This window comes from Cavia porcellus, unplaced genomic scaffold (genome assembly GCF_034190915.1).
Source record: "Cavia porcellus strain 051 isolate PalLab524CR breed Dunkin Hartley unplaced genomic scaffold, mCavPor4.1 scaffold_26, whole genome shotgun sequence".
Classification (NCBI taxonomy): domain Eukaryota; kingdom Metazoa; phylum Chordata; class Mammalia; order Rodentia; family Caviidae; genus Cavia; species Cavia porcellus.
Window position 1 is genome coordinate 24,057,037 of NW_026947509.1, and position 13,462 is coordinate 24,070,498.

The following is a 13,462-nucleotide window of genomic DNA, read 5'->3' on the forward strand; positions in this document are numbered from 1 at the left end:
AAACAGCATTGAATGTCACAAAGTATTTCAGTAGGACCCCAGGAGGCAGCACTTCAGTCAAGAACCACTAAACATATACTACGTGTACTGCAGCCTGACTCTCCAGGAGCAAAGTGGATTTAGAACAGGTGTCACACAGTGGTGATATTAGAATAAAAGTGTGCAGAAGTGCACAGGTAAACCACATAGATATTTGGGGAAAACATTAAAATGCACAGATGAGGGATCATCTCCTATCTCATCATTTCTTAGAGTGAGAAGGGTACAAGCAAGGAGCAAAGACCCTGATGTGGGAAGATGCTCAGAGTATTTCAAGAATATCTTTTTCTCTCCACTTACACTTCCCAGCACACTTTTGTAGAGGACACTGGCTGAGACGCTGGAATCGTGTTTCTGAAGTAGTTAAGTTTCCTTTGGTAAATAGTTACTTGATGACTTAAATCTACTGGTGCTGGGACCACTTGTGTCTGTCTGTCATTGTTGTCTCCAGTTCATATGGGAGTCAATGGACCCAGAAACACCATCTTCCCTGGGGCAGTGGTCACCATTACTCTCCACAGGCAAAGCCCTGAACCTGAGGGCCTCTCAGATGCCGGACTCGGGCTGACAATAATGACTTTGAAACTCCTCAGAATCGGGGACAGCTACATCTCATTCCTCAAAAATTATCAAGTTGGGAACAATAAAAACTGTATCATGGGTCTTTGATGTTTAAAGTCAGATGAGTCTAAAATGTGAAATACTTTACCTCATACATAGCAAGCTCAATAAACACAACTCTCATTTTCTTAGTGAAGTCGGCCTTTCCTCAGCTGAGTTTTCTTGCTACCACCTGAATTAAATGCTTCAAGAAATTTTAACCCCTCTCTCTGGAAGTAGTCACTCATATTTGCTCTCCTCGTTTGATAATTTCCTCCTGACTATATTGTCTCACTCAGGGTGCTTAAAACTGTAGATGGAACATGTGCATGGAGTCTCTATTTTCAATTCCCTGGTGTGTAATGACATTAAGTCTGTAGTGGACTGGTAACTGGTGGTAATTAAAACACCAGTTCAGCTGAATCAGCACGGTGCTGAGCATGGATGGCCCACCTGAGGACTGTTGCCAGCATCAAAAGGATACCTGGAGAGGAAGAGCAGCATTGTGGATTTTCCTAAGTGTTGTTTGGAGCCATTGGTTCTCTAAAAGAGCTTGTCATGCTAGTTCCCTGTCATGAACTTGGCTATTATCATCAGAGGAGCTCAGGACCTTGTGCTGAGAATGGCTGTGGTTCACTTTGGGGGAGCTCTGGTCCTTATTTTTTGAGTATTGCTTCCTGGCTCTGGAGGGGAAGATGTGTGCTGTTTAATCTGCAGGAGAAATTTGTCACGCTGTCCTTCTGAAGTGTACTTGGCTCTTCTCACTGCCAGAGGAACTCAGCACCTCACTGTCACTGAGGATAGCTTTGGTACTTTTCAGTGGAGCCCTGGTCCTTATTTTGAGCATCGCTTCTTGGCTGTGTTACAGAACCCTCGGGCTGCTGGCACAGATCCTTCACCCTGCTAGCATAGACTTTTAGCTTCCAGTTGCTGACCTCTGGGTCTTCCTAGTGCAAATCTGTGATATACACTTGCAGGAGACATTGTCATGGGCTGTAGGACTTCAGCTGAACTCATGCAGGTTATGGCCGTGGGATCCAGGCCCTCGGCTGGATTTTCTAGGTCTGCAGTGTCATGGACATATTTCCTGCACTTTTTTTGATTTTAACTCCTTGGGTGATCATTGTAATTAATACTATAAATTATGTGTCCTGAATGGAATTGTTCTCCTTGCAACCTCTGACTACAACAAAATTCTTTTTTCTGAGCTTGATAGTCTCACATATCTGAAGCAGATGAATGTTCATAATTTTTATTGGTGTTGCTTATTGATTTGTGAACTTTTAACATACTCTGCATTTGAGTCTTTTCTCAGAAATATGCACTGCAGAGCCATATGCCGTCATGCATGCCTGAAGGCTCAGGTACTTAGAACACTTGGGCACAGGATTCGCTGAGCTCATGAGCTTCAGGAAACACTAAAAATAGTGAAATAAAGAGAGGTAGGCAGACAGATGTCAAATATCCTTTTCCAATCTTTCATTGAACTTTCCACATTTTTAAGACATCTTTTGAGGGAAGAGGACAGGACCAGGCTAAATTTCCTGTGCTGTACTTGAACTCAGCTCTTTAGTCTCAACTTCCCAATAGCTGAAATTACAAGTCACTGTGCAGGTCTTGAGTGACTTTTTATAGGTCCAATTTAATACATACTTCACATTCATAGAAAAATAGGAAAGACAATGTGAAAGTATTTTTCCTGAGTACTTTAAACTATTTCTTCCTTATTGATGGCCATTGAAGTATTGTTCTTTAATGAACTAACTTTAACTTAAAAGTCAAGCACTAACTTTTAAGTTGTTTTGTGAACATAGCATATGAATTTTCTCTGGGTGTTGCAAAGATCTTGATGCTTTTGATTTCAGATCTGGATTTATCTACACTTGCCCTCCTGAAACTCTCTGCCAACACAATATAGCTGACTAACATAGCTCCTGCTCCTAATTTATGGCCTTGCGTACAGCATTTCATGACTATTTATGGAAATAAGTACAGTAACTGCTATGAAACTTCTACTTTATTTAATACAAACATATTTATACTTACAGAAACCATGCTTTATTCTTCTCCCACCTGCCTGCATGTAGAGTATAAAAGGTACAAATGAGAGATAATCTCCTATCCCGTTGGCTCTCAGTACTTAAGGAATTGGGCGTCTTTGAGAGATTGCACCTCAACTAGAATATACACAGAGATGAATCAAATCCTGTGTAGCCTTCAGCAGAGATTAGCACATTTTTGGTAGAGTCAGAAATAGTTGTATCATCTTAGCAAGCAGTGTGATTGTTCTGGGTTTTTTTTGACTTTATGTGTTGGTGAAGAAGATGCTTATGCCAAGCTGGAAAGTGTTGACTGTGGTAGCTTTTTAGTTTCTCAATGCTCCGAAAATATGCTTCCAAGCATTTGCTTCCCTACATTGTTCTGCTTCCATGTTGGCCACAGAAGAAATGGTACAAGACTTGAGAGGTCAGTGTGACGCAGCAAGCATTGCTTATACACTTTGCAGGTTCCGGGCTCCAAACCCTGGGCCACTTTCCACAGATTTCTGCCCTTCTGCCAGCCCAGTTTCCCATTAATCCTCCACCTTCTACCACATCTCTTTCAGACTGTTTTTGGCTTTGGCCAAGTGTATATACAGAATGATGGAAAATTACATGTTTCTCTTCAAGGTCATTCACCAACTAAGAGCAAAGGAGTTGAGGTACAGAAAGTTTTAATTTGTCCTGGTAAGTTGCAATTCTCCTCATGGGCCCTCCTTGCTCCCAAGTCACAGTTCCTCCACATACTTGTCATCACCCACCTTCCTCTCCCAGATCTGGGTGTGACTGATTGTCAGTCAATTCAGGCTCAGTATGAAAAGGAAACGCAGTAGCTCTTCAGAGGTTACTCCTCTAGCTCCAGATGATGCATGACATCTAATGCTTTAAATTGCTCTTATTTTAAGTTAGTCCTGGTGGTTTTCTTTCTCTGATTGTACCTAACAAAAAGCTGAAGGGAAAAGGGCTAAGGAAATGGCTTTCACTGCTATCTCAGGTACCTACACTTAAAACTGGGCTATAAGCACATTACGGTGAAACTGATAGGTTACATTGTTATGGGGCAAGCTGACAACAGTGGGCAACTACTTGAATATTTTGAGTATTTTATTCTGGACTCAAAATGCTAAATAAAATATAATGCAAAAGACATCTTACACCTGACATGCAACTGACACCTGATTCCAAATAAGACAGGAGGGTTTTACTTAGAACTTAATCTTCCGATGCAGACCACAGTATAGCAACCGCCGTGCTTCCTTCTGTCTGGGATCTGCAAGTGTGAGTCTCACTGGGCTCCTGCAGCAGGGCCTGTCTCTCAGAGAACTCCTGAGTTTTTGTTAAGCTTCTACTACCGCTTCAAACACTGTGAGTTCCCATAGCCCAAAGAGCACAGAAATACTTTCCAGTGCCTCCCATTTATAAGGCTGTGATGATGAGACTCACGGAGTTAGTTGCTTTTCTGATAGAATAGCGACTGCTCTTTCCACTGGGAGCTGAAGAACTCTGATGAGTAAGGAAAATCATTTCTTCGCTCAAACGCTGCTTGTACCAAAATTATAGTACAAGCTCCAGCTTGCCTCATAGGAACAGTCCAAGATGACTGTTTCCTCTTCTTGCTTGGTCATGGGTGTCTGGTCTTGGGTTATTTTTTGGACAACAGAGAGCCCTGTGGGAACAATCAGAAAACAGAGCTGATCCTCCACATGATGAATCAAATGTAAGATTTAGGTTAATTGGGACACAACGACAAATCACAATTAAGGCAGTTTGCTTTCTTTTCTCCCTCCTGGCCTATCTACTCTGGCCCGTGTGAGCACCGTATGTACCAGAGAAGATGGAGACCACTGATGCCCACAGCAGGCTGGAGAGCATGTGGCCATGTCTCCTGCACAGGTTTCCTCTGTCCAGTCTCAGGGTTCAGGGTCTCTGAGTGTCTGGCAGTGTTCATATATATATAAATATATAAATATAAATATATATATGTATAAATATAAATATATATATATATATATATATATATATATATATATATATATCCTGGGTATTTATGCTGCTCCCCCAAATAAGAAATGGGGTTTTTAGGTTTGTAGACCAAGTGGGAATAAATGTGGTTCACCTCACCCCGTTCCTTTCCTTGTCTCTATAAAAGGCATGTTGTAATCATGATTCCCAATCATATTGCTTTGAAGTCATATAATGTTTTTATTCATTAATTGCAATGGTTTTAACCTGGGTTGTTCAATTTTAGTATCTGTGATAATACGAGTAGCTATTTTGAAGAAAACAACACAACATAAAATCTAGTGCTGTTTTAATATCATCTTGTTTTGAAGTCCCATCAAGCTGTGGTACATCTGTTTCCACTGGTTTTAACATGTTGTATCTTACTGTATTTCACTATATGCGATAGGATAAACAAGATTTTTTATAGGCAAAGAGATAATATAGAAACCGTTGTTCATTTTCTATTAGCTGGTTCTACATACCCTGTAATTCTTTCATTCTTTTGAATGGCTTCACACTGTCTTGATATGGTTGATTCTATAGCATACGAAATTACTCTCAAATAATTCAAGGAAAGAGGCACTATAGCGACTTTATGTTATATTATCTGGTGGTGCAACACAATGATGCTTAAATTGTTTGGTTGTGACCTGTGTTGTTCTGTTACAATGTCCTCTTTTATCTCTTTTTAAAAATTAATCCATTTTCTCTCATTTTTTTAATTAAGGGAAATCTAAATTTAAAAATAGCAGGACATATTATAGTAACTTTTTTGTTTTCCTATTAACCTGATTTGAACCCCAGTATTACTCTCCCCATCTTGTTGTCTGATTATTCTATATTCTATTTTGTTTGATAGTATCAAGTTTGAGGGTATAGACAACCACTTTGAAGGCAATAAGATATACTATGATGCCCATTATGATTTGACTGTTATCTTTTTTTGAAGTCCTGTAAGGTCTCCAGTGTAGGTTTTATTGGTCTTGTTCTGTACTGTTTTGATCAATTCTATTACACCTGATGATATAGGCAACTCAATTTAAAAATAGCAAGAGGCACAATGGTAACCACTGTTGATCACCTGGTATTCTATTTTTGCATCATGTACTATGCCCACCCTTCTGTTCTAACTGACTCTGTTTTACTTAGTCATGTTTGGTTTTATTATCTTCAAAAAAAAGTAATAAGAACTGTGGGAGTAATGAAACCCAAAAGGTGTAATTGTTATTGTAAAAAAGAGAGGAAAGGAAGGTGGACTAAGAGATATAACCACAGGTATGTTTGAGTGTGTAGGATGGAAAACCATATTACTGAGCTTTTGTTGATCATTGAATGGGTCTCCAATATCACTGTATGAATGTCCATTTTATATGCTTTAATTTTATAATTTGGACAACTGTTTCTAGGCAGACAATAAACCTGTATATTTTTACTGTATATTTCTTACTGTATATTTTTTTCTTGAAATTCTGTATTACTTGTACCCTTTTGCTGCTTTGTTTTTTATGTCCTTTCTTTTTTCTCTTTAAATAACTAAAAAAAAAAAAAAAGGCGGGGCCTGAGCAAAGCTGTTGATTGTGTGGTTTGGAGCTGAGGAGGCTGCAGACTAAGTTGGTGATGCACACTGCTATTATATGGCAGACTAACTGGGGGACGCTTGTATAGTAGAGTTTAATACTATTTACTTGATCGCCATAGGTCCTTTTATTCCTCTATGAAAGTACAAGTCTCCAAAACCATTAATATACATCTTCCTTATTCAGTTCTAGGGCATTTGTGTTTTGTAGGTTGTAAAACTAAATTAATTAATGAATGTCAATCCTTATGTACTGCAGAAACTATTAATTTATGTTTTTGTAAAAACATGTCAAGAATAAATTATTATTCTTTTTTGAAAAAGTGACTGAGTTCTACTTACTAGCTTTTGGAGTCTGAGGTCATTTAGTGATGTTGGCTTTGCAGAAAGAATTAGTGTTACCAGAGCAGTGTGCTAGAATTGTCCTGCTAAAACATTTTCTCATCCACTGATCAAAAGTGCTGTGGCTCACTGTTAAACTCTGGTTTTTTTATTTAATGGATTGTGAAAGCAATTAAGGGCATATGAATGGCTCAGAAAGTGGTGGCTGATTTTCTGTCCTGCTGTATAATTGTGTGGAATATAAGTGTTAACCTTTTCTTTGATTATTGCTTCAACTTATGACAATATAAAGTGAACAAAAGACAAGTAGAGAACCACAAATTATCCAAAGTATCTAAAATAGTCTCAGTTCATGATGTAATTTTAAGTAATAGATCCATGCTGTAGGGAGAAAGCTTAAGGATTTGAGATATCTTTTTTGTTCACTTTTGCCTCTGGGTTCTGGTTTGTAGTTACTTTTACCCATGCAAGTGGAGACCCTGGGTGCCTACAGCGCCCTGGGGAGCAGCACTGTGGCAGAGTTTCCCTCCTGTTGAAAGGCCTGCTCCCTGCTCCTGACACTCCAGATGCAGGACCTCACAGAGGTTGTAGCAGCTGCCTCTTAGGCCGGGCTTCTTGTTGGTCTAAGTTTGCATTTACTGCAGTGTCCAGCTGATGACATTGGTGCTTCTCAAACATCATGTGTTGCTCTTCTTCATCACCTAAGTAACAAATGATCCTAGAAAAGGGGAAAGCTTAATATGTAAGGAAGTATTCAAAGCAGATAAATACTGAGTCTGTCCAAGCTTATTAAATTATCCTGTGGGGCCATTTCTGAAACTGAACACAGTGAATTCCAGCTGTGTGTGTAGGTGCTCACTAAAGTTTTCATTGTTCTCTTGCCTCCAATCTGACCCTAATGAAAAACAAGCTGCAGTGTCCTTGGCTTCCTACAGAGACAAACCAGGAGACCCCTGTCCTTCCTTTGTGCTCCCTTCATACCCTGGCACATGGAGATGTCACAGTCGCAGAGCATCTGCTCAGAAAGAGGAAACTAAAGCTGGCTTCTCACTCAGACACCTTTCCAGCTGTGCACCGGCGTGCCAAGGGCGCCAGTGAAGTCGAGTTTATGAGCTGATTCTGCTGAATTTTACTATCAGTCCGGGAAGGGGTGACTAGGGCCACCTTCTTTCCTGTGCTCAGCTCTCTCGCTGCCCTGAGTGCACAGGCAGTGTTCGGACAGGTTCTCTGCTTCCTGCTCTTGCTTTAAGGAAGACAAATCTCCCCAGTGCTGTTTTATCAATAAAAATGTGGAAAACTTTTGATAATATAAATGTTCTCAAAAGAATTCCCTCTTTGGACCTTGAATGAATGAAGATTCTCTCCTACTTTAACCTTGAAACATATCTGGTGAGGGAATTTACGTCAAATTTCCAGATTTCCAAAATGTGTTTTCAGGTGAGTTACATCTAAAGAAACACAAACAAGACTAACTCAGTTTTGCCATGACCATCTGCCTTCAGATTTCTCTTGCTCCCTTTGCAAAACCTTTAAAATGACATTCCCTGTGCAGCCGCATAATCACTACTGAGGCTCCTGGAGGTTCCCTGCCTCCTCCATCCCTGGGGATGCCTTTAACCTCATGCTGACCTCCAGCAGGGAGACTGTGTCCTGTTTTATTCTTGGCTATGTCAGTCCTCCGAAAGGTCCTCCAGTCAGATATAAATACTACTCTGAATTTGTAATTTAACTTTTCAAACAGAAAAGGGATAAAAACTTGAGAACCAGAGGGAGTTCACACACTGGTATCTTGTAGAGTATGTATTGCCAAGAACCACCTGATTTGATTTTCTTCTTTCACCTTCTCTTTTCCTGTGGTAAACTTACGGATTGTAGGCCATGGAAGGCAGAACCAGGAGTGGATTTTTGATGTTGAATTGTGTTTACCTGTTTGCGTGCCTTTTCTGCTGTTTTGCATGTTTGTTTGAGACAGAGACTCCTGCGTTGCCTAGCTGACCTAGACTCCTACTCCCAGTCCATCCTCCTGCTTGGCACCAGCTTCACAGCCAGGAAGCAGCATGTGAACCCTCTGTACCACCTAACTGCACACCTTTTCATTCATTAGGAAATCAAAGATTTTCTCCTGGAATTTCTGTGGTGTAGCAACAATGTGCTTCACAGAGTGCTGTAAGGAAAAGTTTCTTTCTCCATTCTGTGGATCGGAGGAGATCATAAAAATCTACTTGCTGCTATTTATTTAGAAATTATTTTAAATGTATTATACAATTATTACATCTAAAAGTTTAGCAAATTATATGGCAGAAAACTTAGCAGCCAGAAAAAATGTAATTATGTTATTTTAATAGTATTTCTTGTTATGTCTCCCTCCTGTTTTTAAAAAGTATTACACAGATAAAGAAGTCACTCTTTGTTCTTTCTCCTCTCCTTCCAAAGAGACAATTTCTGGCAGGAAGACTTCATTCAAATGATTCCAAATTTCGTCCTCTTAGAAATGTAGCACAAAATGATGAAGTTTGAATTTCGAGATTTCTCATCTGTGGTGTTATGCAGTGTGTACCATTCTGAGATTTTCCTTTCATACTCAGCAGTATCTGTTTAGATTTCATCTATGTATATGGAATCACTTATTTGTTATAAATCTTTGCATTTTATTGTATGAATAAATTAGGCTTCCCATTACATTGATTCCATTACACTGATGACTGATTATGTTTATTTTTAAATTAGTGCTACATCTTTTAAATGCTTTCTTGTTCCTACATTTAAATTTTAAACATAAGTACCAACAATTGGAGTCCTTGAATTTCACATGTACATAATTTTAACCAGTTTTAGCAAATTACTGTGGTTTCCTAAATGGTTATATAAATTTTTCTCTCTGTGTGTGGTTTTCTTTCCTACTTGCAAAAGTGTAACAGTTCTACCTTCCTCTATTTTTCTCAACACACAATGTAAGCAGACTTTAATTTTGCTTCTCTACTAGAAATAACGAAATTTTTTCTTTAATTTCTTCTGATAGCTGTAGACAATGTTTTATGTGTTTACTAACCCTCTCTGTTTCTTCTTTTTGAGCTGATTTTTGTATACTTACCTGTTTTTATTTTGGATTGTTTTCTTATTTCCTCATAGCAGTTTCTTCTCTAACTTTAGTTTTAGGATGTATGTTGCTTACTTTTGTCATGAGAAACACATGCCAATTAAAACGTACTGTTTTATTGAAAAATCTGTACAGATTTCTATTTATAATTATCTAACAACTATAAATGCTTATAAATCTAGTTAGATTTTTATTTATTACTGAGTTATTTTGTATGATATATACTTTTTCTATGAATTCATTTGATTTCGTAAGAACTTTACGTTTTATCAGCAATACTTACATGCAATGTCAACTTAAAAATTTTTTTACTGCTACTTGAGACATAAAAATATGTCTTATTTTAATCTTTTATTTATATTTTACTAGTTTCTGATTATTGCTTAAGAAATTATGGCAACCATAGTGGCATAAAGCAACACGGATTTTGTCTTACAATTCTGGGGAGTCACAAATTCAATATTAGTTTCCCTAATGTAAAATCTAGAAGCCATCAAGTCTGCTTCCTTGTGGTATTTACAGGGAATCATCTATTTTCTTGTCTTTTCAGACTTCAGAGTTTTTCCTCATTTCCACATCACACCACATTTTTCACTATCACTCTGCTGATGGTCCTGTGATTAGTTTGGCCCTCCTGAATTATCCTGGATAATCATTCTATACCAAGATCTTTATATTATTCTCATCTTCAAAATCTTTTTCCCCCTAAGCCACTTTGGTGAATTGTGCCCCTCAAATGCATATGATGAAGTCTGAATCTCTCTCATTTTTGAGTATGAAATTCTTTGGAAACATGGATCTCATGGATATATTTAGTTAAAATCTTGCTAGAGTAGACGAGGCCTCTGTCCAGTATGACTGGACTTATAAAATGGACATCACATTGAGCCAGACTTTAAAGGACAGTCCCACTGGACTCCCCACTGCCCAGCCCAATAGCTGTAACCTCCTGCTCTGATGAAGATAAGCTGGGCTGCTGCATCTTGGAAACGGAGCTTAATCACCTTGATCTTGCAGGATTCACAAGGCTCTGTCTTCTTTGAAGACTAAGTTGTTAATTGCCTTGTCTTGCTTCTCTACCCCACTTCTAGTGTCTAAAGAGGAGTCCCCTCAGCCAAATATATAAAACTAGAGCCTTTCCTTTGTTCTAACACCCAGAACTTTGGGTCTGAGGTCAGATGTGCATCTAGCATCCTGGAAATCAGTCCTCCTTGTCACCATCAGGCTCTCTGACCTCTTGGATTCTATAACAATATTAAGATGTGAAAACACACAGAGGGGACAGATTGAAAGAAGCCACTGGGAGGAGGAAACATCTTGAAGCCACTGACTATCAGAGCATGAAGACAGGTTGGAACACATCCTGTCAAATTATTTCAGAGAGGGAACAAAGCTGTGGCATCCAGATGGTGACACAACAAATTTTGTTACTGTTACTCATCCACTCTGCGACCTTTTCTATGACAGCCCTAGCAAACTAATACACCATATAAAGTAGCATATTGCCAGATTCTGGTGCTTATGACATGGACACTGCTGGTGACCATTATTCAGGCTATTACAGTATTTAATAATAGCAACTTTTGCTTTATCAAAATTTCTGTACTTATTTTTTCACATCTAGTACTTCAGTTCTCATTTTATTGTATTTGTTTCCTATTTGTTAAATTTCTATAATTATCTTTACTTTTACTGAAGTATAAATTAAGCAGTAAACTAAATATTAAAAAGAATAAGCGAGAAAAGCAAAATCTCCAATATTTGCAGTGATGCCAATGTATCTTCAGTTAAACTGTCCTTCTTTGCCACCCCTGCTCTCTCATACTCTGACCACTGGCTCCCACTCCATCTGTTACTGCTCTTCAGTCAGAGAAACGGCCTGAGAGGTGTTTGGGGTGCTGGGATTCCCTGCCCACAATATCCAGAAAAGGGTTCATCTCAGTGGCTTCCTTCCCCAGCCTGTGGACACTGCCTGTCTCTCTCAAGGACTGTCTTGCTGATTAAGAGCCACGTGCTGAGAAATGATGGAGGTCAGAAGCCTTTACAGGTGTGGACCTGTCTAACCTAGTCTGGAGAAAGTCAGTGTGTTCATGCCACATAGTTTTCCTGACAGAAACCAGAAAGAGCACCATCTCTTTCTCTATATGAGGTCTAAGGCCACACATTTTTCTTCCCCTTTCTTTACTGCATGTTTTTCTATCCTTCAGAGCATATTATCGATGAGGCTGAAGTTTCCCTTAAAATCACCACCTTATCAGGGAGACAATGAGCATCTTTTCCTTCCCATGTCACAGCTGTGACTAAATACGTTATTACTTTGGGTATCTAGGGACAAGGGCATGAAGATAAAATTATATGTAAGCATAAACCATTGCCTTCATCCTAAGGTTTTCTGCTTTTAGAATCATGAATCACCTGCCTGACTGAGAATCGACTGTGACAGCGTGTTTCACTCTCACCCTGAAAGTGTATTGTGGGAGGCACGTTTACCTCTTGTTCTTCTGAAGTTTTCTTAGCTTTGGATTGAGTGATTTTACTCTATAACAGCATCAATGGTGCTTGATAGGCAACAATCATGTTAGACAAGTTCCTGTTCCCTAAACCATAAAGCCTTAGGCACACAGCAGCAGCCAGGCGGCTTGTCAGGGCTCAGAGTTTGTGCTCAGCTCCCCCTGCGGTTCCTGCCACTGTGTCACTCAGAGCACAGTAGTACACAGCCGAGTCTGACGCCTGCACTGAGGCTTTCTTCAAGTGGAAGGAGCGGGTTTCTTTGTCATATGTGGCTTCAAAGCCTTTGTTGCTTCCTTTCTCTTTGTCCCTTGTGGCTTTCAGGAGGAGCTGTGGACCTTCTCCGGGATACTGGACATACCAGAATAGGCCCGGATACCCTGTGGTTTCATAGGAGCAGTTCACAGTCAGGGCAGTTCTTTCAGAGAGGGTCATTTGTCCTTGGGTTTGTGTTACTGAGTCTTCCTCGCTTCCTCCTAGAAGAAAAGAAAGAAAAAGAGTACAATTTGCAACAGCTTACCTTGGATCTAAAGTGAGATTTCCTCGTAGAAAACTGGTTAAAAATGGTCTCAACATCCTAGTTCAAAAGACTTTAATTTATGTTATTTTACTTACCAATTTTCAAGAATAACACAATCATAATTCCCGGGAAACGGTTCATTTTCAGACTTTGGAGCCCCTGCACCTGGGCCTCTTTGTGTAAGAACAGTTTACTCCTACAATGAGAGGATGACTCTGAGCTTAGAAGTAGACAGGCTGTGCATGAGTTAGAAAGAGGCGCCCCCTGGTGGGAAGAACGATGAACTCAGTGGATTGGTTCTTTCTGCCCTGAAAGTCAGGCTGTGTCTTCCTCTGTGTCTTTTTTTTTTTTTTTTTTTTTTCAGATTTCTGTTAGTCTTCAGAAGGTTATTAGCAGTTCAAAACAGTTGGAATTTTCATAAAGTTATTTTCCCACGCAGGCTGTCTTACTAAGAAATTCTGTGTCACGTGATTTGTGTTAGTTTCTTATTTAACCATTTTGGCTCTTTGTGATTTACTGAAAACAATTATACAAGCTTTACTGAACCATCACTGAATACTTATATTTTAAAAAATTATTGCAGTGAAATACACATGGCCATCAATCTCCTTGGCTGTGAATGTGCACCTCCCATTGTCTTCACCACTGTCTGAGGCAGTCTGGGAATTTGAGTTTGTTTTGTGTCTGTAGTTGTGTGATTGTGGCTGCTTTGAATCCTGAATCCATTCAGAATGTTT

General features: G+C 39.3%; 1 gene segment (V, D, J or C); it reads right to left on the bottom strand.

The window, feature by feature from the left end:
- Positions 1–12,346: 12,346 nt before the first annotated feature.
- Positions 12,347–12,929, bottom strand: LOC101788778 (T cell receptor alpha variable 9-2-like). The segment is given in 2 exon segments: positions 12,347–12,681; positions 12,821–12,929. Coding segments are annotated over 2 exon segments (381 nt in total).
- Positions 12,930–13,462: the final 533 nt, after the last annotated feature.